Below are 25449 nucleotides of genomic sequence, written 5' to 3'. Positions count from 1 at the left end.
CTGAAATGTAATGCACAAGCCATTTATGGACCAATTTTATGAGCTTCTTTTTGAAACTTGACAGTTGCTGTCCCCATTCAGTCATTGTATGGGGAAAAAACAACCAGGACATTTCAACAAAATTTCTCAGAAAATCTAAATTGCAAAAAAAGCAGCCATAAGGTTTTAATGAAATCCTTCCCAACAACTTGACATGACTTTTGACTATCAATCCATCTCCTCCCTTCACTGTGGTTATATTGCAATGTCCTGCAGCCACCTGAGGATCATGTTCAACTTCTCGTCTCCGGTGTTCTGCCTCTGACTCGAGGTGGCGGAAAGCCGAGGGTCGCTTTCAGAAGCAGCTGCTGTTTCTTCATGTATGGTCAGTAACTCCCTGCAGTCCTGCATGTCCTTCAGCTTACGGTAGAATGCTCTGCAGCTGTAGCCTTCTATCCAGCCCTGCTTTATGTGTGCCATCAGCTGCTTCAGCTCATTGTAGTAGCACAGACAGCCTGCGCACGTATACCTTTTAGTCCCACAAACCCTTTTTGTCGCCGTTACAGTTTGGATAAAACAAGCGTTTAGTCCTGAGCTTTGAAGGTCTCTGGAAAGGTTGATTCCTGTGGGGTCAGTTGTTTTGGTGACGGCTTGAAGGTGACCAAAAGGTCCACGTTTTATGGTGTCTAGCCTTGGGAGAAACTTGGATCGTCTAGGTTTAACATCCGGTCTCTCCATGCTTTTGGACGGCACCCTTGCAAAGTTTGCAAGGCTGTTCTGACCTCGACTGTTTTTTAAATACACTTTAGGGTTTATTCTTGTCCTTGAACACTAACAGACATTGACAAATAATCTGTGACAAGAGAGAGAGAGAGAGAGAGAGAGAGAGAGAGAGAGAGAGAGAGAGAGAGAGAGAGAGAGAGAGAGAGAGAGAGAGAGAGAGAGAGAGAGAGAGAGAGAGAGAGAAAGATCAGCATTTAAACCAAAAGGTCAAACATTTTTGAAAGAACACAAAAATGGTGAAAAATGGGTTTAATTCATTTTGACCTTTAACAAATCTGTAAATATATCTAAGATATATGCTTTGCCCAAGATTGATTTCCCCTCAGTCACTGTGATTACATGCTATAGACAATTTCCTTTCTACTTGTTGAAATGGTAAGAGAGGATATGAGTTGCACTGTAAATCAATAAATCTGATGAAATACAAAGAAAGACTCCAACAACAACATAACTATCAACTTGAAATCCCATAATGTGTCACTCTAACAATCCTGTTTGATCCTGCTTAAAGGGGTCAAATCGTGAGAAATGTAATTTTTCCTCAACTTTGGAAATAAAACTTTTAGAACTGAAAACTTACTCTTCAGTCCAAAAAGAGAATAGCCTACAAAACCAGCTCGCTGAGGTAAGGTGAGTAAGATATAGGTAGGCTAATATTATTAACAATATTAACAAAAACTAATATTGGATATATTAGTTGAAGTATTAAGAAATATTGGTGAAGAAAACATGATATGGTAAAATTTCAACTGAATATAACCTCAATACTTCAATGACAAACAAAACAAAAAAACAAAGGACAAAACAAATGGTACTCGATTCTAAGTTGCACTTCTGTGACTTTGTGAAGAGCAGCAGGCACTTTCCATACTGATGTACTCCAGGCTTTAGTGAAGGTAATCTAATCAATTCACTTAAGAGTCTGTGCGTATCCGTCTGTGGGCGACATTCTGTCACCTCAAATCATTAAAGGAACAGACAAAGATGACAAAGTTACCTTCCTTTGTAAATTGTCTGGCATCAGTGTCCGTAATGGCAGTTTTTTGGAGGCTGGTTATTGCACAGACCCTTTGAAAAATGACTTGAGAGGAGAAACAAACAGCTGAGATGGGTAAATGCAATCCATAAATAAATCAAACGAGGTAATTATATGTGGTATCCAAATGCAACTGTGACTGGAGCAATAACGTTGGCTTAAGGCTCGTTCACACAGAACGCGGTTTGGTTTGTAGGTTTTTTTTGTTTTGTTTTTTGCTTTGAAAAGCGCTAGACGCAGGCAGTGGAACTAACGGTGAATTGGTTTTTAGAACGTGCGGTAGACGCTGCAACAAGTCGCAAGGCGCGAGCGCGACGGTTATACACGCCAGTCTAGAAAAACAATGGAAAAGTAGCGCATTTGAATGGAAAAATGCGTTCTGTGTGAACGGCCCCTTAGACACAAATAGTATAAATTATTCCAATTCTGGGGAAATTCTTAAAGAAATTCAAAAATAGCCTACAATAAACTGATATTTAAAAAGGATACAGTGCATAGCAAATGAAAAGAAGTCCTCCTTTTAAGTGGCAGGAGAGACGCAGAAAGAGAAGGAAAAGAGGGGAACGCAGAACGCAACTCCATTAGGAGTTAAATTATACAACCCCAATAGTAATCTTCAAAAAGCTTGGAGAGGAGGCGTAACGTCTTACATCAGGCCACAACAAAGAAACCTGGATCTAAACATGTAATAGCTGCAATACAATTACATTCTTACCTTTAATGTCCCTCAAAACATCTCCATCATATTTACCAAGTAACGAGCCTAACTTGCACATTTAACAACTGTCAAATCTGTTACAGCGTCTACATTAGAAAAGCAACAGTATCCATCCTTGTTATTTTTCAAATGATAGTTTAGTGTTACCGAGGAAACCAGAATAAGGCTCTAACTATGTTTACAGGGGCCGGTTTCACAAAGATAGACTTTGACTATGGCTTAGATATAGTAGATAGTCAGACTTCAGATAGACATCTAAATCAGACCGTTGCACAAAGCACTTAAAACTCTGACTATCTTAAGTAGGACTACACTGCAATGCACTCTGGGTAAAAAAATAAGACACTTTTCAAAACAAAAAAAACATGGCGGATCGAGTAAGCGCATTCAACCGCTCAGTGCAGTTTACCCCAGTGGAAAATAAGTGTTTGTTGGAGGAGTATAAATGACGGAGTATGTTTTTATGTTTCCACTGTTCGATCGCGCCCGTGCCATCTCTCTCTCTGACATACACACACACATTCCAGTAGAGGTGGGCGGATCGATCCTGAAGTATCGATATATCGATACTGACGTGGTATCGAAAAAAGGATCGATCCTCACATAAAAATATCGATCCAAGTGTGTGTTTTTTTTACCAGTCATTTTTTATTAATTTAGCATGCAATTCAGTGCATAAAATAAGCTTCTAAGTTGAAAAATAAGCGAATGTTAGCGGATAATTGTGTAGGATAGAACTTTTCTCCATGTCATCTGGATACAAAACGAAACCAATCAATCACAGAGAGCGTTCGATGCTGGTGCTCACAGGTCCAGTGCGTTTGGGAAACGAAGCCTTGCTTAGATGACAGAGAAACAATCGGGAGTTATTTCGCAATAAACAAACCAAAAGTGTACATAACGGTTCAAAATGTTGACGTCAGTAAGATTTTTTTAATGAAATTAATATTTTTATTCAACAAGGATCGATGCATAAAATTGATCAAAAGTGACAGTCAAGGGTTTTACACTGTTAAAAAAAATCTACTTCATATAAATGCTGTTCTTTCAACTTTGTTCATCAAATAATTCTGCATAAAATCTATCATGGTTTCCACAAAAATATGAAACTGTTTTCAACATTGATAATAATAAGAAATGTTTCCTGAGCAGCAAATCAGCATATTAAAATGAATTATCATCATGAGTAATGATGCCGAAAATTCAGCTTTGATCACATGAATAAATTACAGTTTACTATGACATAGAAAACCTATGTTAAATTGTAATATTCCAGTTTATACTGTATTTTTGATCAAATAAATGCAGAAGAGAATTAAAAATCTTAAAGACCCCAAACTTTTGAACAGTAGGCTAGTATACTAGTAGGCTAGTACTATAATTAGGGTAGTTTTGTAAAAGTCACTGACTAATTACAGGCGAGTTGAGAGCACAAATCACAAAATATTTAGTAGTCATGAAAACGTATTCAGATTTAGCATATTAATAATGATGCATTCACCTCATATATCATGACACACTGCTCTAGCACAGGAAAGTGCATACAAGTTCAAGTGCATCCTTTAAAATGAAAAAGTATCGGTATCGATATCGGTGATACTGGCCCTGTATTTACTTGGTATCGGATCGATACCGAAATTTGCAGTATCGCCCACCACTACATTCCAGCATTGCAATCTTGACATCGCAGCCTGTTATTATGCAGCGTTCACACCAAACACGAATAGAGCGTCAAATTCGCGTCTATCGCGTCTAGTTCGACGCTTGAACATTTTGAATCCATTCGCGCGTCCAATGCGAATAGGACGCGCGCATAAAGCGAGCGTTTGAAGCGAAATAGACGGTTGAACAGTATGAGGTGTGATTTGTGCATTTACTTTGCAAACTAAGCAATCACCGTGTCAATCGTCGCGTACCTTGCCGTGAACAATGACGTATGATATCGTGCGTGTGGATGAACGTCTGGATAACGTACGTGTGGATAAACGTGTGGATGAACGCCTGGATAACGTACGTGTGGATAAACGTGTGGATGAACGCCTGGATAACGTACGTGTGGATGAACGTGTGGATAAACGTCTGGATTAATACTTAGGCTATATTCTATTATCTTTACTATTGTACCTTTTTAATTTAGGATATGATCAAACACACACGTTTTCATGCTTTTGTGGGTTGGGCAACAGTGTAGACACTATTAGTAATCAGTATAATAATAATTAGTATAATTATATTTACCCAAGATTTAATATAGTAGGACTGCAACAAGTGTTAGCTATATTACTTAAGGCTGCCAGTTAGAAAAAGGTAAATCAATTAATTAAATCTTGCAGTTGGTATTTGACAGATTTTATTGCCTACAGCAATTTTATAAAACTAAACATTTAGTAAACATGTCTAAATAAAATGCCTAGGTTAAAAAAAAATGTTAAAAATTACCCAGAAACTAACAGTGATGTGTTAATATTGAACTATTGATATGTTATTGTGTTAGTATAGTTTTGACCAATAAATTTAACACAAATATAAATCGTTGGATTATTTGGCTAAAATTTTGCATTAACCATATGTTGTTGTTGTTGTTGTTATTATAGTCGTGCAAATACTTTTCAAGTTCAGTGCACTGACAATATTTACATTCAGTTAGAAGTAGTAAACCTTTTTTTTTTTTTTTTTTTTTTTTAAATGTATTGGTTGCAATTGTTTTAATTTACAAACCAAGCAATGAAGACACAAAAAGAAACACGCTGAAGTCAAGTAAATGTAATTACATACAAACTCTCATAAGCTGACAGTGTGTTGAACACCTCCAGGAACAAACAAACACAGGATGAACGCCCACAATGTAACAAGGCAAAAGAACAGGTAGCAGTCTTTAATTGGGCTTGTTAGTACGGTGACGCATTGCTGCAACAAATATTATTTTTTTCCACTCAATTATGTCGTAATAACGAGATCTTATGTCGTTTTATCTCTTCTCGTAATAACGAGATCTTATGTACGACATATTTTCTTGGCCTTATAAGGACATGTGTAGTCATGTACAAAATATGCCTTTATCCACATACAATTTATAGCCAATCATTTTTTATCACTTCAACGTTCAAAAATCTGAAGCAATAGCAGCCCCTAATGGACAATGTTAAAATATCAAATTCTGCACACACCTTATTAATAAACCATACTATCCAGAAAAGCAGATGAGCCCGAATATGAACGCAACGCATTTAATTACACGTTAAGCGTTTCCCTTCCATAGAAACCTTTTATTATAAAGAAAATAAAGGTGTCTCTTAACGTGTCTTTCGAAGCCGGTGCACAGCAAATCCTTTAAATTGTATTCAATGTAAAAGAAAAATGAAAAACATAAGTAGGCAATAAAATAAACAAATTATTGTGGCATTTATTAGCCCTCAAACAATATTTATTTTAAAGCCTAAACGAATTTGTTTAAAGAAAAACACCAGCGTTTGGCGTTTATCTGTATAGGCTAAGTGTTTCAGCCGCCCTTTTCAAACTGGCGCAAGAAAATGCAACATAATTTGATTTGTTAAACATGAAGAGGATTATCCGTCTGGCATGGCCGCTCGCTCTAACGTTAACCTAGATAAATGTTCGCTATTATAAAGCGCATATCCACTGTTTGTGCGGAGTGTGGAGCGCGCGCTGCATGACATGGCGCCGGTGCCATCACTCGCATTTTCCTATCAACAGTGGAAACAACTAAAAATACTCCATCATTTCTGGTCATACAGAAAAGAATAATACATCAGTCGCCACTACTTTTATTTGTGTAAACTCACAACAAGAAGAAAACGTTGCGCTTTTGTAAAATAAAATAAAACTCCATACATCTCCGCTGTAGCCTAGATGCGCCTTTCATACGGACAGGATTACATAATCAGATGGTACCGTATTTTTTTCGTTGGTGGACACTTTTTATAAGCTTTATATAGATAGCTATATTTCTCATGTCTGTGAGGCTTGTCTATACACTGTTTTTCAGTTTATTTTTGAGACGCGCTCCAATTCACGGAGATCATGAAAGCGCGCCCTGTTTGATATGTTTGCTGGCAGCCTACATTGATTTAGAAAAGACTAGTTTATTAATAAACAGTTAAAATGCTTCGTTATTTTTTTCAGACACATTTATTATCATTAGCCTACTTTTGCCGGTGCTTTGCGGCAAGTTTTATGCATGGGCTTGAGCGCGGAAGGCTATAGCCTATGCAGCCAGGATTGAATATAAACGTGCGATTAGTCCTAATTGCTTAAATGAATGACTAGTCTAGACAAGTCTATGGCAACTCTAATCAATAGCCTACTATTTGACATTATTTAATTAGTAGGTAATTAGTATCCAGCTATTTACATTAAATTAGTTGAGTTAGCATAATTAGTTAATGAACTAATAAAATAAAGTTTAAATTAAGAAACTAACAATATATTTCTATAGCATTGCTTATTCCACCACACAAAGGACTGTTTAGAAGGTGACAATCCGGCATGTGAAGACTGTAGGCTGTATCTTAAAGATTTTTGTATTGTATTTTCTGTTATAAAGACGAATATTGACATTTCGTTAATTAAACAAAATAAGAACATAATGTTGTAAAAAATAAACAACTTAGGCTATGTTCTGTTAGATGACTACTTTTTGTTTAATTATATCTCTAGGTAATAAAGGTATAGCCTATTAACAAAAATAAATATTATATATTATATATTATATAAAAAAACTTATAGGCCTAGGCTATATAAAATATATTTTTTAAAAAGGGCCTCATTGATTAATTTGTTTAATTTGATTAATTGTTCGCCTCTGATTGGGGGCTGCTATTATTTGCTTAAGCTCTTTGAATGTAGAAGTGTGATAAAGGCGTGATAGGCTTTCAATCTTATGTGGATAAAGGCATATTTTGTACATGACTACATATGTCCTTATAAGGTCAAGAAAATATGTCGTTTTAATGACATAACATCTCGTTATTACGAGAAAAACATGTTCTTTTTGTATAAAGTCCCTATTAATGAGCTGAGGAGACATGCATACAGAACAGACAGAGAAACCCATAAAACATTACGTTTAACAGGTAAATTAAAATCAGTCAATGACCAGTTAAAAAATAAATTAATAGGCTACCTTTATTTTTTTAACCTTACTTCTGTTTTTTATTTACAATATTACCTTTAAACATACACATAAATAAATATATAAACATATATACATGAGATATATTACTAATAGTGTGTAGGCCTACACTTTTGTACAACTCATAAAAACATGAAAACAGTGTGTTATGAATGATCATATCCCAAATTAAAAAGGTACAATATTAAAGAAAATAGAATTTAGCCAGTTTTATCCAGACGTTTATCCACGCGTACGTTATCCAGACGTTTATCCACACGTACGTTATCCAGGCGTTTATCCACACGTACGTTATCCAGGCGTTTATCCACACGTACGTTATCCACACGCAAAGTAAAAAAATTCCTTACACAGCTACGTCGCCGCCACGTCACCGCGCACTTTGAACGCAGCTCCAACACGTGGCCGTGACGTCTAACGTCTCATATCTTACATCTGACGCCTGATTACTATGGGATTTTGGCCAGACGACTGGCGAGCGTATACACGTTAGTTCACCTCTCAGTTTGCTTCGCGATCGCCAAAAAGTGCACAAATCACACCTCATAGTACAGTCACGGTGTATTGCATTTCACGCATCGCCCGTGACGCTTGCGTATGAAAGGGAGCGCCTCGATCGTTGCTCGCGTTGACTATGTAACGGCCCTAACAGTTACAAGGACATTTTACTTGGGAATGTAACGTTAGTAACAAGAAGAAATGTTTAAATTATGAACCATTTTCCCTTTTCTTTTGGCAGTTTGTAATGTAACTGATTGTTACTGCTGGTTGCCAAGGTAACAGAGTCTTAGACCTAAGTTAGCGGGGGTAAGGTGTCTAATTTTTTTGGTCTAAATTAAGTCAGTCTTTATTTTTGTGAAACAGTCTAACTTGCATTAGACTGTCTATGAGCAAATTATAGACTTGTCTAACACTATAGACCGGTCTAAAATAGCTTTGTGAAACCGGCCCCTGGTGCTGAGTGAATTAAGTGATTTTTAATGAAACAGAACTCAAAAATATCCCAAAAAATATAGAGATGGCTGAATTCAGTGTCCTGAAATATCAAGGCTCGCTGTCTCACTACAGTGAAACAGAATAGGACAGCGGGCCGCGCTCAGAACCGGCATAGTGAATGAAAAATTGAAAAGGCTTTGAGGTGCTCTCAGCCTGTCAATCATTTTGTAAGCGTTCACATGATGGCTGATGTAGCAGAGAATGTGGATCATTTTTAAGCGCTATATTCAGATTAATTAGCAGTAGTCTGTTCGTTTGTCAACAAATAACATTTTCAAGCATTTCAAAGACAAACAAAACATTTTCAGGGGCCGTTCATATATCGTGTTTAAAAACGCGTGGAAGGCGCGGCTGTGCCGCTGTCTCCTCCTTTCCAAAGCGCTTGCGCTCCCGTGGCGTCTGTCGTTGCTATGCAACCATGAACAGGGCACTCCACATCATGTTGATGACTGACTCAATGTTGTTACGGAAAGGGTAAAGCTGATTGGTTGGTTCTTGTCACATGACCTGCGGTGCGCTAGAGGCATGGCCCGTGTTCACAATTTAGTTTTCAGACCATACAACGCAAATGCAAAAATGAAAAATCAAAACCAGACATTCATTTTTCTTCTTTTTAAGTTACATCATCAATGGATACTCGCCATTTTCTCCTCTCTTTTCAATCTTACTTTTGCTAAATTAGAACTTAAGAAACAATCATTTGAATAAGTGAAATCTTACGATTTTCTATTTTTCCATTTTTTTCGTCTTGTAATTTGCGCCGTGGGCTGTGTATCTAGTTGTAACACCTTTGTTTTAAATACTTCCACACATGCTAGCGTGACGAAACTTAGTGTATTTACTAGTTGCCATATCAACACAGAAGACAATAGCAGGGTTTAAATCCCAGTTGTGCAGGTGGGGCATGTTGTAACACTGCGTTACAATGTGCCCCTATTAGAACTATGCTAATCTATTCCATACTTTTATGAATTCTATTGATAGAAAATGAGAAAAAGGTGAATAAAGACTGAGAGACACCATCGTCACTGGCAGGGACACTACCGTCTCCGGCACGGACACCACAGTCTCCGGCACGGACATCAATGTCTCCAGTACGGACACCACCGTCTCCGCTTCGGACAGCGGCACGGACACTAATGTCTCTGGCACAGACATCAACGTCTCCGGAAAGGACACCAACGTCTATGGCACGGACACCAATGTCTTAGGATCGAACACCGGCGTCTCTGTTACGGATATGGACAAGGACACCAACATCTCCAGCAGGGAAACCTCCACCAACACTAATGTCTCCGGCACGGACACCACCGTCTCTGGAACGGACACCAGCACAAACACCGGCGTCTCCGGCACAAACACCGATGTCTCCAGCACGGACACCACCGTCTCCGGCACAGACACCAACATCTCTGGAAACGGACACCAGCGTCTCCGGAACGGACACCAGCGTCTCCGGCAGGGACAACAATGTCTCCGGCACGGACACCGCCACAGAACCAATGTCTCTGGCATGGACACCTCCGGAACGGACACGGCTTCCCCAGCACAAACACTGATGTCTCCGGCACGGACACCAACAGTCTCCGGAATGGACACCATCGTCTCCAGCACGGACACCAACGTTTCCAGAACGGACACCAGTGTTTCCAGAACGGACACCATCGTCTCCGGCATGGACACCGGCACGGACACCACCGTCTCCAGCACGGACACTGCGGTCTCCGGGACGGACACCAGCGTCTCCGGCATGGACACCAAAGTCTCCGTCTCCAGCACGGACACCGTCGTCTCTTGAACTTTATATTGTTGATATCAAGAACTAGCATTGTTACTAGTGGAAATGTAATTCCTGAAATCAAAAATTGCCATTGTTACTAGTAGAAATCCAATTCACGATTTCAATAATTATCATTTTAACTAGTGAAAATGTAATTAATATCCTGGAAATGAATTAAAGTTAAAACGGCTTGCCATAGGGGAGCGCGGGCCACAACCTAACGTGGGGTTAAATGTATCCCTACAGTATTAACAGTGAAAAAAACGAAAAGCCAGAAATTTCCGTCAATGGCGGAAAAAAGAGTTAAAGGGGGTTCACATGCAACAGCATGTTAAGCGGTGAAGCTTTATGCTGAACATGTGACTTTTACAATGCAAAATGGGGTGAAATCAGTCGTTCACAGTGAAGGCTATCCAGTCATTTGCTGAACAGACAGTGTAGAAAATGATAGTGTGTATCTGTCAGTGTCTTTCTCATCTCACTTTGCCAAATCAAGCTTATTTCCATCTCTGAAAAGAGAAGCTCGGGTATACAGAGAGACCTTGTCGAGCAACACATGGGATGTAGGCGAGCAAGCTGCCGTCATATCTAAGATCCCAAACGCATCACAAAGAGGTGAGAGCCGTTTTCAACATAGAGATCATTTCAATATTTAATGGCCTTTTCTAAAGCAAAAAATTGACGTGGTCGAAATCCCATTTGCCGATGACTACCGTGTACCAACACGGACGCCGTTGCCGAAGAAAAAGAAGTTGAAGCTTAAGCGAGACGAAAATAAGGTTCTCCACACTGATTCACAGTGAAGGCACATTTAACGCCTTTCTGGCAGCAGGGCTGGTGTGATCTGAAGGCTTCCAAAGCTTCATTCCATGACCCTGTTTTTCCTAAAGCCTGCCGGAGTGTTCCAAACTAATCCCATCCTGCACCCGGAGAGCGAGGCAGATGACACCATACAAAAGAAGCCCACAAACAGTATGAAATATCAAACAGACGCACATCATGAATGAGTAATTGAGAATGACTGCGGGGCAGAGCGCATGAGGAGCATCTTGGCATGAGCGCTTCCTCATACTCAGCTGCACATCTTCAAGCCAGTCAGATAGACTGCCAATGACACCTCCATCGTCTCTCTGCGACTGCGACTCCGACATAAACGGAAAGAACAAACACGCATGCACAGGGAGAACGAGATTAGTGCTTTATAAAGGGAAAAGTTTGCCATTTATTTTCCACAGTAACACGAGTGACGTGCCAGAATACGAAATCAAACGCTTGCTGGAAAGAGACGGGAGTGTGTAATACAGCGGAAAAAAAAGATTGCCAGGTATTGTCGGTTGTTGGTGAAGAAAGAAGACAGGCACACATTGGGATGTTATTCGATGGCTTTAATGTGTAAAAAGTCAAACACGAATTCAATTTTAAGTTAGAGCAACTTTCATTGTTCAATTTTCATTACAATTAAAAGGTGCACTCAATCATTTTTCTTCCTCACAAAAAGGTTTCAGACAAAGAAATAGACAGTACACTCACATCAGATGCCTAATAAAAGCGGTTTTATGTTGAGATCACATGACCATTAAATACAGTAGTACTAATCTTGGTTCAGAAACTTTGCGGAATAAATTAATCATTGCTGACTACCGTAGCGTAACAAACAAAACTGAGTGCACCTTTAGTTAGAAATAAGACATTTTAGTAACCATAATTAAAGCATTTTCAAAAAAAGAAAAAGAGAAAGAATACCTTCATTTCTGATGTTAAGGTCACTTACATAACAGCATAAAAGCTACCTGAATTTTTCTTCCAGCATAGATATGGTTTCAAAACATTCTGCCTTCAGCAAAATTAAATGGAAAGTAAAATGAAATTAGAAATCATTTATTATTCCAAGAAAAGTGCATACTCACTGCCGCTGTAACCAACACCACTGTTTTGGCCATTTATTTAATTTGGGAGGGGATAATATGAACTTTAAACCACATTTATCTAGACAATGTATCATTGTTTGTGTTTTGTTCTTCCATTGTATGGAGTATACAAAAATGACCATAGACAAAATGGTCTCAATACGACTTATAGCCATCCACGCATCTTTTTTGACCTCATCAAACAAACCCATTGTCAATTCTTAGGCTTTGATAGAAAGGAAAAATCCTACCGATTCAAACATAATGGGTTCTCATTTTATAATCATCACATAATCAATCTCTCAATCACCTTCTTATCTATTGAAGCCCTGGAAACATCTGTCCAGTATTGAGCTCATGTCACATGTTCTCAGAGAAAATCACATCAGTAAACCAATTCTCCCTTTGACAATGATAAGTTAGCCCATCACCTTATAGACTATTGCAAAAAAAAAAAAAAAGCTCCATAAACCTCACCATAGAAAACTTTCCTCTCACCCGTTTTAGAAAAATGAACTGTTCACGTACTTTGAACACTCTTAAGTCACTTAAAACATGTTAAATGTCTTTAAAAATAAAACATTTGTCTTAATTTAGTCTTTCAAAAACATTTTTCTTTGTGGAACACAAGAGAAATTTATAGCAGAATGTTGCAGCTGCTTTTTTTTTTTTTTTTTTATAAAATGAAAGTGAATGAGAATTTTCAATCAATAACTACTTTAATTTTGCCCATTCTTCATACAAAACTTCCATTTGACCTCAGACGAATATTGTATGGACCACTTTTATGAAACTTATAAAGTGCCTTTTTGGGGGGGAAATATCAGCATGTACATTCTTCAAAATATCTTCTTTTGTGTTCCAAAGAACAAATTCATACAGGTTTGGAACGACACGACGTTCAGTTAATATTTGACTAAACTAATTCTTTCATTAAAAAAAAAAACTGTTTTTAAACATACCAGCAATGTCAAGGACTCCAACAATAGAGTGGTGCAGGAATTACATTTTTTGTAGGACAAAATCTGGAAACGAGTTAGCATTTTAACATTTCCGGTTCCACTGTCCTGAAGTCAATGGGTCTTTTGAATGTTTTTTTTTTTTTGGTTTAAATGCTTGAAATAAGGTATGTGGTTAACACAATCTCAAGATATTTCACGTTTTATTCTATGATATAAAATATATCAGTAATACCTTCTTGTGATTTTTTAAAGCTTTTACTTGTCTCATAAAAGGCGGTTGCTAACAAGTGTCTAAATGTGAGGAAACAGAGGTTGTCGGGACATCATCAGGTAAACTCATCTACTCACTAGTCCGTTTTCACAGCCCCGTTGCTCTTGCAAACTATTATAACTCGAACTAACAATTATGGTGATGTTGAAGTCATTCGACTGTGGTGTAGTTCATATACGTTTATCTTTTGACTTGCCGATTCATAATCCATAAAAGTTGTGTTCACTTGTGAAGATTAATTCTACGAACAAAACATCTAAGGATCATAAGCTTCTGTTATTCACAGACCTTATTTTCAGCAATAATCCAAAAGCCAATGAAAAAAAATAATAATAATTTGTAGCTAGGGAACCAGGGTGATGCTAACTTCTGGGTTGGCCTACAAAAATACGTAATCCCTGCACCACACTTTTACTTAATAAATAACTGAGAAAGTTAATCAAACAAATTCATGACAAATGACGTTAGCCTGACAGAAACGATCATTCAGCATGGGAAACATGGCCAGAATTTAAAGACATTTATGGTGCTTTGTCACTGCATGGTACGGCTCACTTTTGGGGGGTTTTCCACTGTACCTAGTGGAAAAGCACCATTATATCCACATACTCTAACTAGACTTGCATTGGAAAATAAAGCAAAATCACAGAACTTTGGCCACTACAATCTAGTATTTGCTGTGACATCCAGCTCTGTTTTGTTCCCTTCAAATGCACAACAATCACATACAGCAGGTAAATGACTAGAGGTAGGCTGCCATACGCTTTCAGAAACAACAATCATTGTACATTTTTAACTGTAATTGTGTATAAAAAGTGTAACCTAGCATCTCAGTCAGCGCATAGTGAGCTACTGTAATAACAGACATGGACTGTAAATATGAGCTGATGTTACAACATGGAGGACATGGAGTAAAATGGAGAATTTGGCACCATCTAGTGGTTGGAAAGAGAATGGCAGCACTGCCATCACTGCTGCTTCTCTGAACCTAAACTCAATACTCAGCCGAAAATAAACACACGACGAAGCTGCCAAGGGGCTCTAAGTTTCATCAGGTACCAGATCACAGAAGGGGGAGATTTTAAAAATGCTAGAAGCTGAAAATGTCAAGTCGAAAAATTCTAATAGAAGCTACTTTGCAGAATAGCAGGGGAGATGGCAGCACTGACTGATTAAAATAACTCAAATTACCTTCCTGTAAAATTAAATGATAAATACAGTGTTTATTTCTTTGCAGAGAAATGGATGTGTTCAATGACAATGTCTATTTGCATGTCAGTCTGGAAGACTAATTCACTTCCTGTGGGCTTTAAGAAAGGCAGTTTTGGATTTATGATTAAAATAAGGTCTGTGGTTTTGAGACTTTCACATTTTATTATGCAACATATACTAGCGTTCAAAATTTGGGGTGTGTAAGATTTTTCTTTGTTTTTGAAGTCTCTTCTGCTCACCAAGGCTGCATTTATTTGATCTAAAATACAGTAAAAACAGCAATATTGTGAAATATTATTAAAACTTAAAAATAACTGAATTTTAATCAGCTGAATTTTCAGCATCATTACTCCAGGCTTCAGAAATCATTCCAATTTGCTGATTTGCTGCTCAAGAAATATTTCTTATTATTATCAATGTCGAAAACAGTGCTGCTTAATATCCTAGTAGAAACCGAGATACATTCGTTCAGGATTCTTTGATGAATAGAAATAACAGCATTTATTTTAAATAAATCTTTTTAACATTAAGAAACTCTTTAATGTCTATTTTGATCAATTCAACGCACCCTTGCTGAAAAAAAATATTAATTTGTGTCAGCGTACTGACAAACGGTAGTGAAAGGTAGTGTATATTATATTACTCAACGTATGTTTACACGTGTTATTTTACTCATAAATCCAAAACTCTTGAAGTTTCAGAGAACACTCATTGGCACGAAAATGGTCACTCTCTTCAGGTTTCAGGATTAAAAACTGAACGACTCTATTATAAATGATGAATTTTAATACACTGCAAAAAATCTCAAATCTAATACATTAATCACAGTATGAACTGTGCACCTCTTGTAACAGGAAGGCACTATCAATCCTAAGCGGAGGAATTGGAATGATCAATAAACTGCAGTGGAGTTGGAGCAGCTGATATGAAAGGTGTAGAGAGAACCTTTGCTATGTTCTCTCTTCAAAGAACCACTTCTGGGAGTCCGAGTCGGAGCAGGAGCGGAGAGCGGGGCCAGGGTTCCCATTGTCAGTCCGGTCCACTGCCTCAACACATTTCTGTGACTGAACGTGGTAGAGAGAGCCATCCTGCAAATGCAAAGATTATGACATGCCTAATTTTAATACTTACAGTCAGGGGTTTGTTCAAATACTATAAAAGCCTCTGGCCCACTAGAACAGGAAGCTCAGCCACCCCTAGCATTTAATTGGCTCCCAGCTCTAATTCCCCACAGTCTAGTGAGAAACCTGCTGTCGTCACGCTGCTCTTCAGGTGCTCGCTGTACTGGCAAAGAGTTCACACTAAGGCTTGCTTCTGAAATGACACACTGAAACCTCTTGCTGTCCATGACTTTCTCAAGTAACGCTTTAATGTGACATTTACTTGGCCCGTTTGAAGGACACTTGAAGTGCTACAAAGCATGCATGTTAGTGTGTACAATTCTTGTCCTGACTACCTACCAAACCACATGATGACACCTGTAAATGTAAAACTAATACATTTTATATACATACACACACACACACACACACACACACACACACACACGTACATTCAGCAAATACAATACTGTTTAAAAGTTTGAGGTTGATAAGATTTTTTAATGTTTTTGAAAGAAGTCTCTTATGCTGCATTTAATTGATCTAATACAATTAAAATAGTAATATTGTGATTTTTTTTTCCCCCAGAAGTCTTCTATTTTAAAATATATTCCAGTGATGAAAAAGCTGAATTTTCAGCATCATTACTCCAGTCTTCAGTGTCACATGATCCTTCAGAAATCATTCTAATATGCATATTTGGTGCTCAAGAAACATTTATTATTATCATCATCAAATGAAGCTTAATATTTTTGTGGAAACCGTGATTTTTTCTTTGATGAATAGAAAGTTCAAAACAACAGCCTTTATTTGAAATATAATCTTTTGTAACATTATCAATGTCTTTACTGTCACTTTTTGATCAATTTCATGAATCCTTGCTAATAAAAATATTAATTTCTTTCAGAAAAAAATCTTACTGACCCCAAACCTTTGAACAGTAGTGTGTGTGTGTGTGTATATATATATATATATATATATATATATATATGAGATTATTTGGGATTTATGTAATTCGTTTTAATAAAACTGTTTGTACTGATGTGTTCAATGATCTCACCTCTCTGAATATAAACTTCTGGTCTTCAGGCACAGGTTCCCTGGGTTTACTGCAGTGCTGTATGGTAAGGAATGTGGAAATGGGATCAGCTACGATACAGCCTGCAGGATCCCTCGTGTTATAACGGATCTCTTGGAGCGTTGAGTACTCGAAGAACTGTCACAAAACAAGAAAGGAAAATATTCACACACAGAAGCTCAACACATCAAATCTTATTCAAAGACAAATCCAAAAACGGCAACATCTGATAGAGAGACACATACGGGTCAATCATGTTATGCAGTACATTTTGTCCCCATCATATAGTATCTTAATGTATTAGATCAAATATTTAATCACATTTTTTAAACCTGGAAAACATATTCGTTTTCTTTTATCGTAATATCACACTTAAGTGAACATAAAAGTGAACTACAAATAATTTCACTACTTTAAAGACATCAAAAACTGGCTAATTTATAAAAAAAAATATTCCAGGAGTTTTTATTTCTTTCTCTAATCAAAATGTTTCCTGTGTCCTCATTATCTTCACTGACTAACATCCTTTAATTTTTAGTAATATCCAAAATCCAGTTCCTCAAAGACATCATCCTCCAAGAAGTGACATGATTTTTGATGGGAGAACAACAACAAAGTGTATTAGTAATGGATTTGATGGAATTCTGCCTCTATCTCTAAAACATTTCATGCTGTAAAAGAATTGTATATCATAAATAATGTATATCATGTAACTAATTACACTATAATTCAATAAAGTTGCCTGATCTTGACCAGAACACATTTCTAAACGTCTGCTATACTCTTTTACAGAAATACTTTAAATTTAGGGCTGCACAATAAATCGTATTTTAATCGTGATAACGATATCAGCTTCTCTCGATTAATAAAATAAAAAAATCAATACTGGCCTGCTGGATATTTGTCCTAGAAATATAATTTTTATTTGACATTTCCGTTATCTTGTATTGGTTACAAGCCCCCACTATCTTTCCTGCTTGGGGTTGCAGGTGTCAAGATGCCCAAAACTTAGTTTTTCTCTTAAAATGATACTTCCTTAGTCTGGCTATCACCAGACCAAGCTCAATCTTTTAAGACTGAACATTGGTCTGAGGAGTCTTGCTCTGTATTTTCTACTGCACAAGAGGCGTGATCAACGGGCATAGTTCAAATGACTCTGTACGCAATTGGATAGTCCTCAACCAATCAGACCAACGATCCAGGTGACGTACTTTGCAGCGAAAACTCCAGGCAGGAAATGTGTCAACAAACGTGTTGGTTTGGAGCATTGATCAGCCATTTGCAGAAGCAGCAATGTCATCAAGCGATTTTTGCAGGTTGTGCAAAAAAAACCATGAAAGTGAGTGGTATTTACACCTACTCGAGCGATTTGTTTGCTAAACTAAACAAGCCATTGAGCATCGTCAAGAGGTTAAAAGGAATTGGATTGGATTAAACCCGCCAATAGCGCGCCAGGTAGATAAGCCAGTTTGTGATTGGTCCCTGCAAATTTGTAACGGAAGCAGGATAGAAGAATGTACAGGTTTCCAGCCTGAGCTGCAGGGCGAAATCAAATCGCCTGCAGATCGTGCTGGGTTTACCAGTCTAATACTTATTTTACTTAATCTTCCCTGATCTGGCAATCATGCGCAAACGCTTTCTCTGGGCTGCAAAAAAAACACAGATGATCTTACAAAACTGACAAACATTTTTGTTGGAGTTTGGCAATGTACATTGTGAAATTCGGCTTGAATGAAAGTGTCATTCAGCCAGTCTGTTCCTTCACGAAACCGTGTGTGCAGTTTGATGCTCCTAATGCTGCCTTCGCATGCTATCGATTATCGTAAATGCGAGTTTACAAATCCAAGTAGGAATTTGGACATGAATGCCCTCTCATGATGGGTATTCTTTATTAGCTCATACATCGCCTTGTCTTGTCGTTAAAGTAGTGCATATTTGCATGTATAAATAACCATTTGAAGTTTTTTACACAGTGAAAATAGCCTGCATTTGACCAAAATTACACAATTGTCAGCAAGCTGACTATCTAGATAGCACCATGTTTACATGGTTGTCAATAAATGAGACGATTAATATCATTTTATCTTTAATAAGATTTCCCCAATAAATAGGCAAGAATAAACCTGGTGTCCTCCATGATTCCTGATCTTTCCGACAACAAACCAGTTTTCATAATGTAAAGCAGTTGAAAACAACAGAGCCACCATCTGTTTGCAGTGTTTAAACATATTAAAAGATGTATGAATTTGAATTTGAATCTGTCTGTATGAATTTGCATTTGTGGAGCAATCTGGATCTTTGTTTTGTCTAATTTGCAGATGAATTGCTTCTCTTAAAATATCAAATGTGAAGACAAATTACAAAGCACTCAACAAAACCATGCATTACCAGTAGTTGTATTAATAGGAAATATAGTGTTTAAATCACATTATTTTAATCAATTAAATTTTTGTCTTGACTTTCCGTTTGATGAAGCTATTATAGTTGGTTAAAGCAACACTAAGGAACTTTTCCTCTTCGGTCGCCCTACAGGTTGGAAGCAGAATTGTCCATTATCAATGTCGTAAATAATTTAGCCTACCGCAGCCTACTGTCGCACGCACGCTCGCTGTTTATCCAGCACCGGCTTTGGAATGAACGATGTCCACAGACAAGGTAGAGTATGTTGCATGATTTTATGAAAGTATGATGTATTGCGACATCAGAAACAAAGAAAAACTAAATAATGAATATTGTGACGCTTGACGTAAAGCAAGTCAAATTTGTAGTTTTCTTATGTCTCATTCGAACTACAGAAACGTGACCCGGTTTGGCAAACTTGCATAGTGTGGTTATTGCAGATATAGGGCTGCAAAGCGAATCCAGAAGTGCCTTTCACCCTGTTACGACTTGATGAACCACTGATACAATTTTGGAAACATTATTTTAAGGTCAAAATTTTCCTTAGTGTTGCTTTAAATGAAGTCCATGTGACACCTACGGGCCTATTAGGTAAAGAGTAGGCTGTAAGGTAAAGAACAAGAAATGGCCTCATTACATTACCTCTTTTGATAATTGTGTAATAAAAGCAAACATAATATTATATAATAATAAGTGTATAGCATCTGTCAAAAGTTTGGAAACATTAAAATGTTTTTATGTTTTTGAAAGAATCTCTTATGCTCACCAAGGCTGCATTTATTTACTCAAAAATACAGTTAAAACAGTAATATTGCGAAATATTACAAATTAAAAAAACAAATTCAAAACTTTGAAAAATGGTGAAATAGGTCCCCTTTAAATCTCAAAATGTACTGCATAACAGGATTGACCCATATGTACTAAACCAGACAGAATGAGAAGAACATTTCTCTTGTATTCACAGAGAGAATCCATTAGAAGAGTGTTGTTGTGCTGTACATAGCTGATATTGTGCACTGATAAGTCTCTAGGGCTCATCTGCCTCCCCACAGAGAGGGAGGAGACGAACGAAGTCACGCTGCTGTGCCAGGCGGCTAAAGTCACTTTAAAAACAAGCGTGCTGTGAAGTACACAACACATTATTTACTGCGCCATATTAGAATGGCATTTTAATAATACATTACAGCTGTGAGAGACACTTCCATGTGTATTCCTGAGGATGCATTAAATCTCTGTGTATTGTTTTGAATAAGTATATGTACTCTTTACTTCAATACATTTGTGATGAGTAATGCAATTACTCTTCACATTTTGCATGTCACCTAACCTTTTCTACTTTTTCTGCGGTTGCAAAAGAAGCAATATCACCATTGGCAGGGCATTGAAGGTACTATATCTTGTGCCCTTACTCACCCAAACTTGTCAACATGGCTACTTTACACGAACACATGTTTCATATAAGAGATGAGGACATGTAGTCAAGTAACAGTAATTTAATTATCTGTTATACTGAACAGACCATTTTGAAGGATATTTGTTTACTTATGCCCTTTTTGAGCCCTTGAGCTTAACTGAGACATGAGTGTTTGTAGACGTTTAAGTTGTGTCGACCTTGGTTTATTGCAATTTTGGGGTGTTCAGTTTTATTTTGATTTTAGAAAATGTGATTGCTCTCCTCAATAATCGACCCGTTTCTTGTTTTTCACTGGCATATCTCTTAGGTGTTGAGGACTAGTGCATCTTTGAGCCTACATTCAGTACGAGTAAAATACTTAAGTGCTGTTAAAATCAGATACTCTAAGACTTTTACTCAAGTTGTACTGAAATTGGTGGCTTGTAACTTGTAATGGAGTCATTTCCGCTGTAAGGTATCTGTACTTCTACTCAAGTATGGTTTTCAGGTACTTTTTACACCTCTTGGAGCAGCCCGGATGTCTGTCGTTACAGTTGAGAGAATGAAAGTTACCTGGTTTTGTCCCATGCCGTGACACGGGTAAAGAATGACCCGGTGACCGGCCATATTATGATCATCAGGTGGGTTGTAGTCAAAACAGTAGTTGGCCTTTCCTTTACTCTTCAGCTACAATTGAGAAGAAACAAAGAAATATTCCAACAATAGGGTCCAAAAATCCAATTTTTCTTATTTAATATATATATTTTTTTCAACAAATTATATTATCAGCATAATATGAGTGAAAAGTTAAAGAGAAAACTATATAGACATTAATATTTCCTTTTCATTTTAACCTATATTATTTCTAAAAATCAGAAAAAGTTCTGATTATTTCAACTTTTAAATGAAATAGTCCCATATTTTGAATGTAGTCTACACTTTTCCACTCGCTTTCTTGATTGTAAAGGAAGTGAACTCATTCCATCATGTCACAATTTTCTTGCCTTGCATTTTAAACTTTGAACCAAAAGAACAAGCTAACAGCTGCGGATAATGGCATTTTTACTTCTGGAGCTCTGCTGTTACAAAGCTGTGCATGTAAACACAAGAAGTTTGCATCCTCTCACCATGCCAAACATTCCAGGCCTGTCCTCTGGGACTTGAATGTCAGGATAGATGTTATCCAAGAACCACTTAAAATCTTTACACCTAAGACGCATTCGGAGTTTCCGTCTGTCCGTCACATCACCATATGCTTCCTGAAAACAAGCAAAGAAAGCAAGTTAATAATTGCTCTAATATAGCATAAGGTACAGTGATGCATAATAATATATATATTATACATTAAACATTATACATATATTACTATATAAATACAGATTAAATCATCTTCATTAAGAAAAAACACCAGGAAGGAAGGAAAGGAGGACCAATATTTTATTCAATACAGCCAATTGAATAATTGGGGGTAATTAAGAGCCATTACACATTAATCATTATGAAATTGTATCTAATTGAGGAGGAGCACCACATTTACCTCAGAATGATAGATCATTTACATACAGTAGACAAATTTGGCTCCTTCAATCATCTGCATTCAGAGTTTACAGTTTCGATTTGTTCATTTTCGTATTTAATGTTTTTTGTTTTCTAGAGTGCTCAGATCTGCCAAGTTCAACGTGGGCACCAAAATTAACATGTGTAGCTCACGTCCCACAGTATGTGCAAAACAGGCTTAAACGAAAGCTCATATGCCATTGGTCAGTATGTTTTCTTTGTCAAACAGAGACAAAAATTTGGTCTTTAAAATAAAAATATTGACAGACGAACATTCAGTGTGAATAGGTCTTTAGGAATCCATAAAGTATGAGCAACCATAATTCTTGCCTTAAGACTAGGGCTGGGCAATATATCGCATGACATTGTTAGGCGCAACTCGTCAGTATGAACGAAGTGAAATGAAATGAAGATGGTAATAAATAATAAATGGTTACTTTGCTTATGCATACACACACACACACACACACACACACACACACACACACACACACACACACACACACACACACACACACTTATTTCACTTTCTGGAATTACTAGATTGTTCGTTACTGCACTATTTTGGTCTGTATGTCTGTCTGTTAAATAAAAAAAAAGGGGTAAGAAGAAGCTTGACATACCTTTAAGCGGTATACTGTAAGTGAACATTTATATGAATGTTCAGCGGCATTTATACGAATATGTAAATATGTGCTGAGCGTTTTCCTCTCAATAACAAAATAAACAAGAAAAATGACAGCAGTGAGAAAGCAGCAGTTAAGAAAGCATCTGATCATAGCGATGTGTTCGCGCTAGCTCTGCAATTCGGCACTTCAATTCGAGTCAATTGATGTTTATATAGCACTTTATACAAAAGACTGCTTTAAAGCAAGCAGCTTTACAGTAGTAAACATGAAAAAACAGTATTGTGTTTCCTTCAATTAGAATCACCACTCAGTCTGCAGTGTGTTCATTTTTTACTCTGATCTGAACTTGACAAACTTAAAAAAGAAATGAACTGTAGAACATTTTCACATCATAGAGGGTGGAGCCTCAGAGCACACCCACCTATTATGTCATCGGCACAGACCAATGGTAGCTGGTGTTTACCAGCCGGAGCAAATTTTTCCAGTAAGTTCGCTTTTGCAAGTTGTTTCAAACTGAAACAAACTTAGTTTTGGCCTGATTTTGTTCGAAATGATGTCTGTTCTTCGATTTCGCTTTAATTATATTGGGGCTTTAGTAAATGCCACATGAACAGACTGTCTACAATGCTCTCTCTTCATAGTACATCATCTGTTTTCATAAAATGATCACATAAAACCAAACATCTAATCAAACTTTCTCATCTTGTTTTTTAAACATTCTGATGCAATTACCCCACTGCGGTATACCACAAAATACTACATGATGCAACATCCTCTCGCAAAATAATGCTGCAACCCCACCTCAACAAACAAGACTGATAAAGGCCAAGTTCCCCTGTTTGTTTGTGACTGTGGTACCTCCTCATAACCGCCTGTCAGGCAAGAATTACTGTTGAGTGATGGTCTGCACAGTGTTGCCAGAGATATGATTCCTTATGAGGAACATCTGTTGGAAGTAGAGCTCTGTCGAAGAGGCTCAGCAGCTCTGCGGAAAGATGAATGAAAGGAAGTGTACTTCTAATTAACCAACTTGATAGTGATTCATCAATAACGTACGGCCCTGCTGTGAGTGCCAGCCGGGTGGCACAACATCACACACATTGATGATCTGTCTGTGATCCGGCTTCAGTCTCAACAAAGTCCAGCTACACGGTCAATCGAGCGGCTGTCAAATGAAGCTTTCTGATCATCAAGATCCATCACAGAGCCTCGTTTTGTTGATCTTTAGGACTATGTGGCACAATCGACAGAGATTTTGGCCATGAATAAAATATGCCGTGAGGCTCGGAGGGTGAAAGAGAGAGTGATCCTCTTACGAATTTGTGTGGAAGCGGAGTATGAAGGTTGTCAAACCTGATCCACGCTGGCAAGGCCAGTGTTTGCATGTGGTTTATACCTGAAGAGAGAGAGGGAGAGCCTTACCTGCTGGCATCACATTAGATTGATTTCGAGTTGGCAGTGCCAACCTGGCAGCATCTCCAAGTTTCAGAGAGAAAAGGGTCACCAAATCTGTCACCAAGAGCACCTCTCTCTTTAACTACAGGGCTCAGCGGGGACCGTGAATGACAAACACGGACTGAAAGTTGCTGCACTTCTCACTATAGTAATTTCACACTGAGCACAGAGAATGTCACCTGAGGAGTTTCAGCCCACCAGCTAAATGCCATTCATTCACAGCATATCAACAGATTGTGCCAAATACTATGTAGCTACGTGAGTCTATTTCCACTAATCTCAAAGATAGATGGTGATATAAACATACTCTTTGAAAACGAGCAGACAAGCAAACAAAAGCAAAGTTATGCAACAGACCGCACAATTAGGCGTACCAGACGTGCATGAGGGCTGCGGTGATAATAAACTTCTTTGAATTCATCCATCCAGACTTCTGCCGCCCGCACGCTGTTGGCCAAGGCCTTGTTTCTTGAATATGGCGCTTTCTTTGGAAACACGTGACCCACGTGAGAGCAAGGATGGATTTCCAGAGTCCCTCCACACTGCCAGATCTGAAAAACACCACAAAGACAGGACATAGATTAGCCATCCGTAATAATCCATAGGCAGCATTTTAGGCATCATAGGCATATTTGGGTATTAAATTATGCTGCCTCCTAAGACACATTTTTTGATGCCAGGGACCCCCAAATATGATTCTATCTTTTCTTGTACAGACCCTTTTAAACTGTGTAAGAAAAAATATTATCTGTGATATTATAAAGACAACATATTGTTTTACATAATTTGCTTTTGTTTTATCATTATAATAAAGCCAAGGCAAATTATTCTTAAAATATTATCTGGAAAATATTTATTTAGTTTAAATTTTTCCAGCATTTTCTATTTTGAATTCAATTAAAATAATAATTTAAATAATAAGCTCCAACATAGCTTTTTACAGAGAAGTGTCTGTTTGCTCCTGCAAAGAAAAAAGCTCTTTATGTTTGTTTTATGAATGAAATGTTTGTAAGGCTAACTTGCATTGCTTTCGAATCTTAT

At 37.5% G+C, this 25449-nt stretch overlaps 1 protein-coding gene across 1 annotated transcript in view; it reads right to left on the bottom strand.

Annotated features, from left to right (window-relative positions):
* Window positions 1–13456: 13456 nt before the first annotated feature.
* The window catches only part of LOC308697372 (uncharacterized protein), a 41685-nt gene continuing 29692 nt past the window's right edge, over window positions 13457–25449 (bottom strand). Inside the window, exons 17-21 of the mRNA XM_081376551.1 lie at window positions 24783–24959; window positions 21895–22026; window positions 21341–21454; window positions 16957–17112; window positions 13457–15884 (exon numbers count right to left, since the gene is read on the bottom strand). Of these exons, the coding sequence (XP_081232677.1) occupies window positions 15747–15884; window positions 16957–17112; window positions 21341–21454; window positions 21895–22026; window positions 24783–24959 (717 nt within the window). The 3' untranslated portion in view covers window positions 13457–15746. The remainder of the gene's footprint in view (window positions 15885–16956; window positions 17113–21340; window positions 21455–21894; window positions 22027–24782; window positions 24960–25449) is intronic.

The sequence above is a fragment of the Scardinius erythrophthalmus genome, assembly GCF_964197995.2.
Source record: "Scardinius erythrophthalmus genome assembly, chromosome: 10".
NCBI classification, from domain to species: Eukaryota; Metazoa; Chordata; class Actinopteri; order Cypriniformes; family Leuciscidae; genus Scardinius; species Scardinius erythrophthalmus.
Note: the sequence above shows the minus strand (reverse complement) of the source record. Positions and strands in the feature narration are given on the sequence as shown.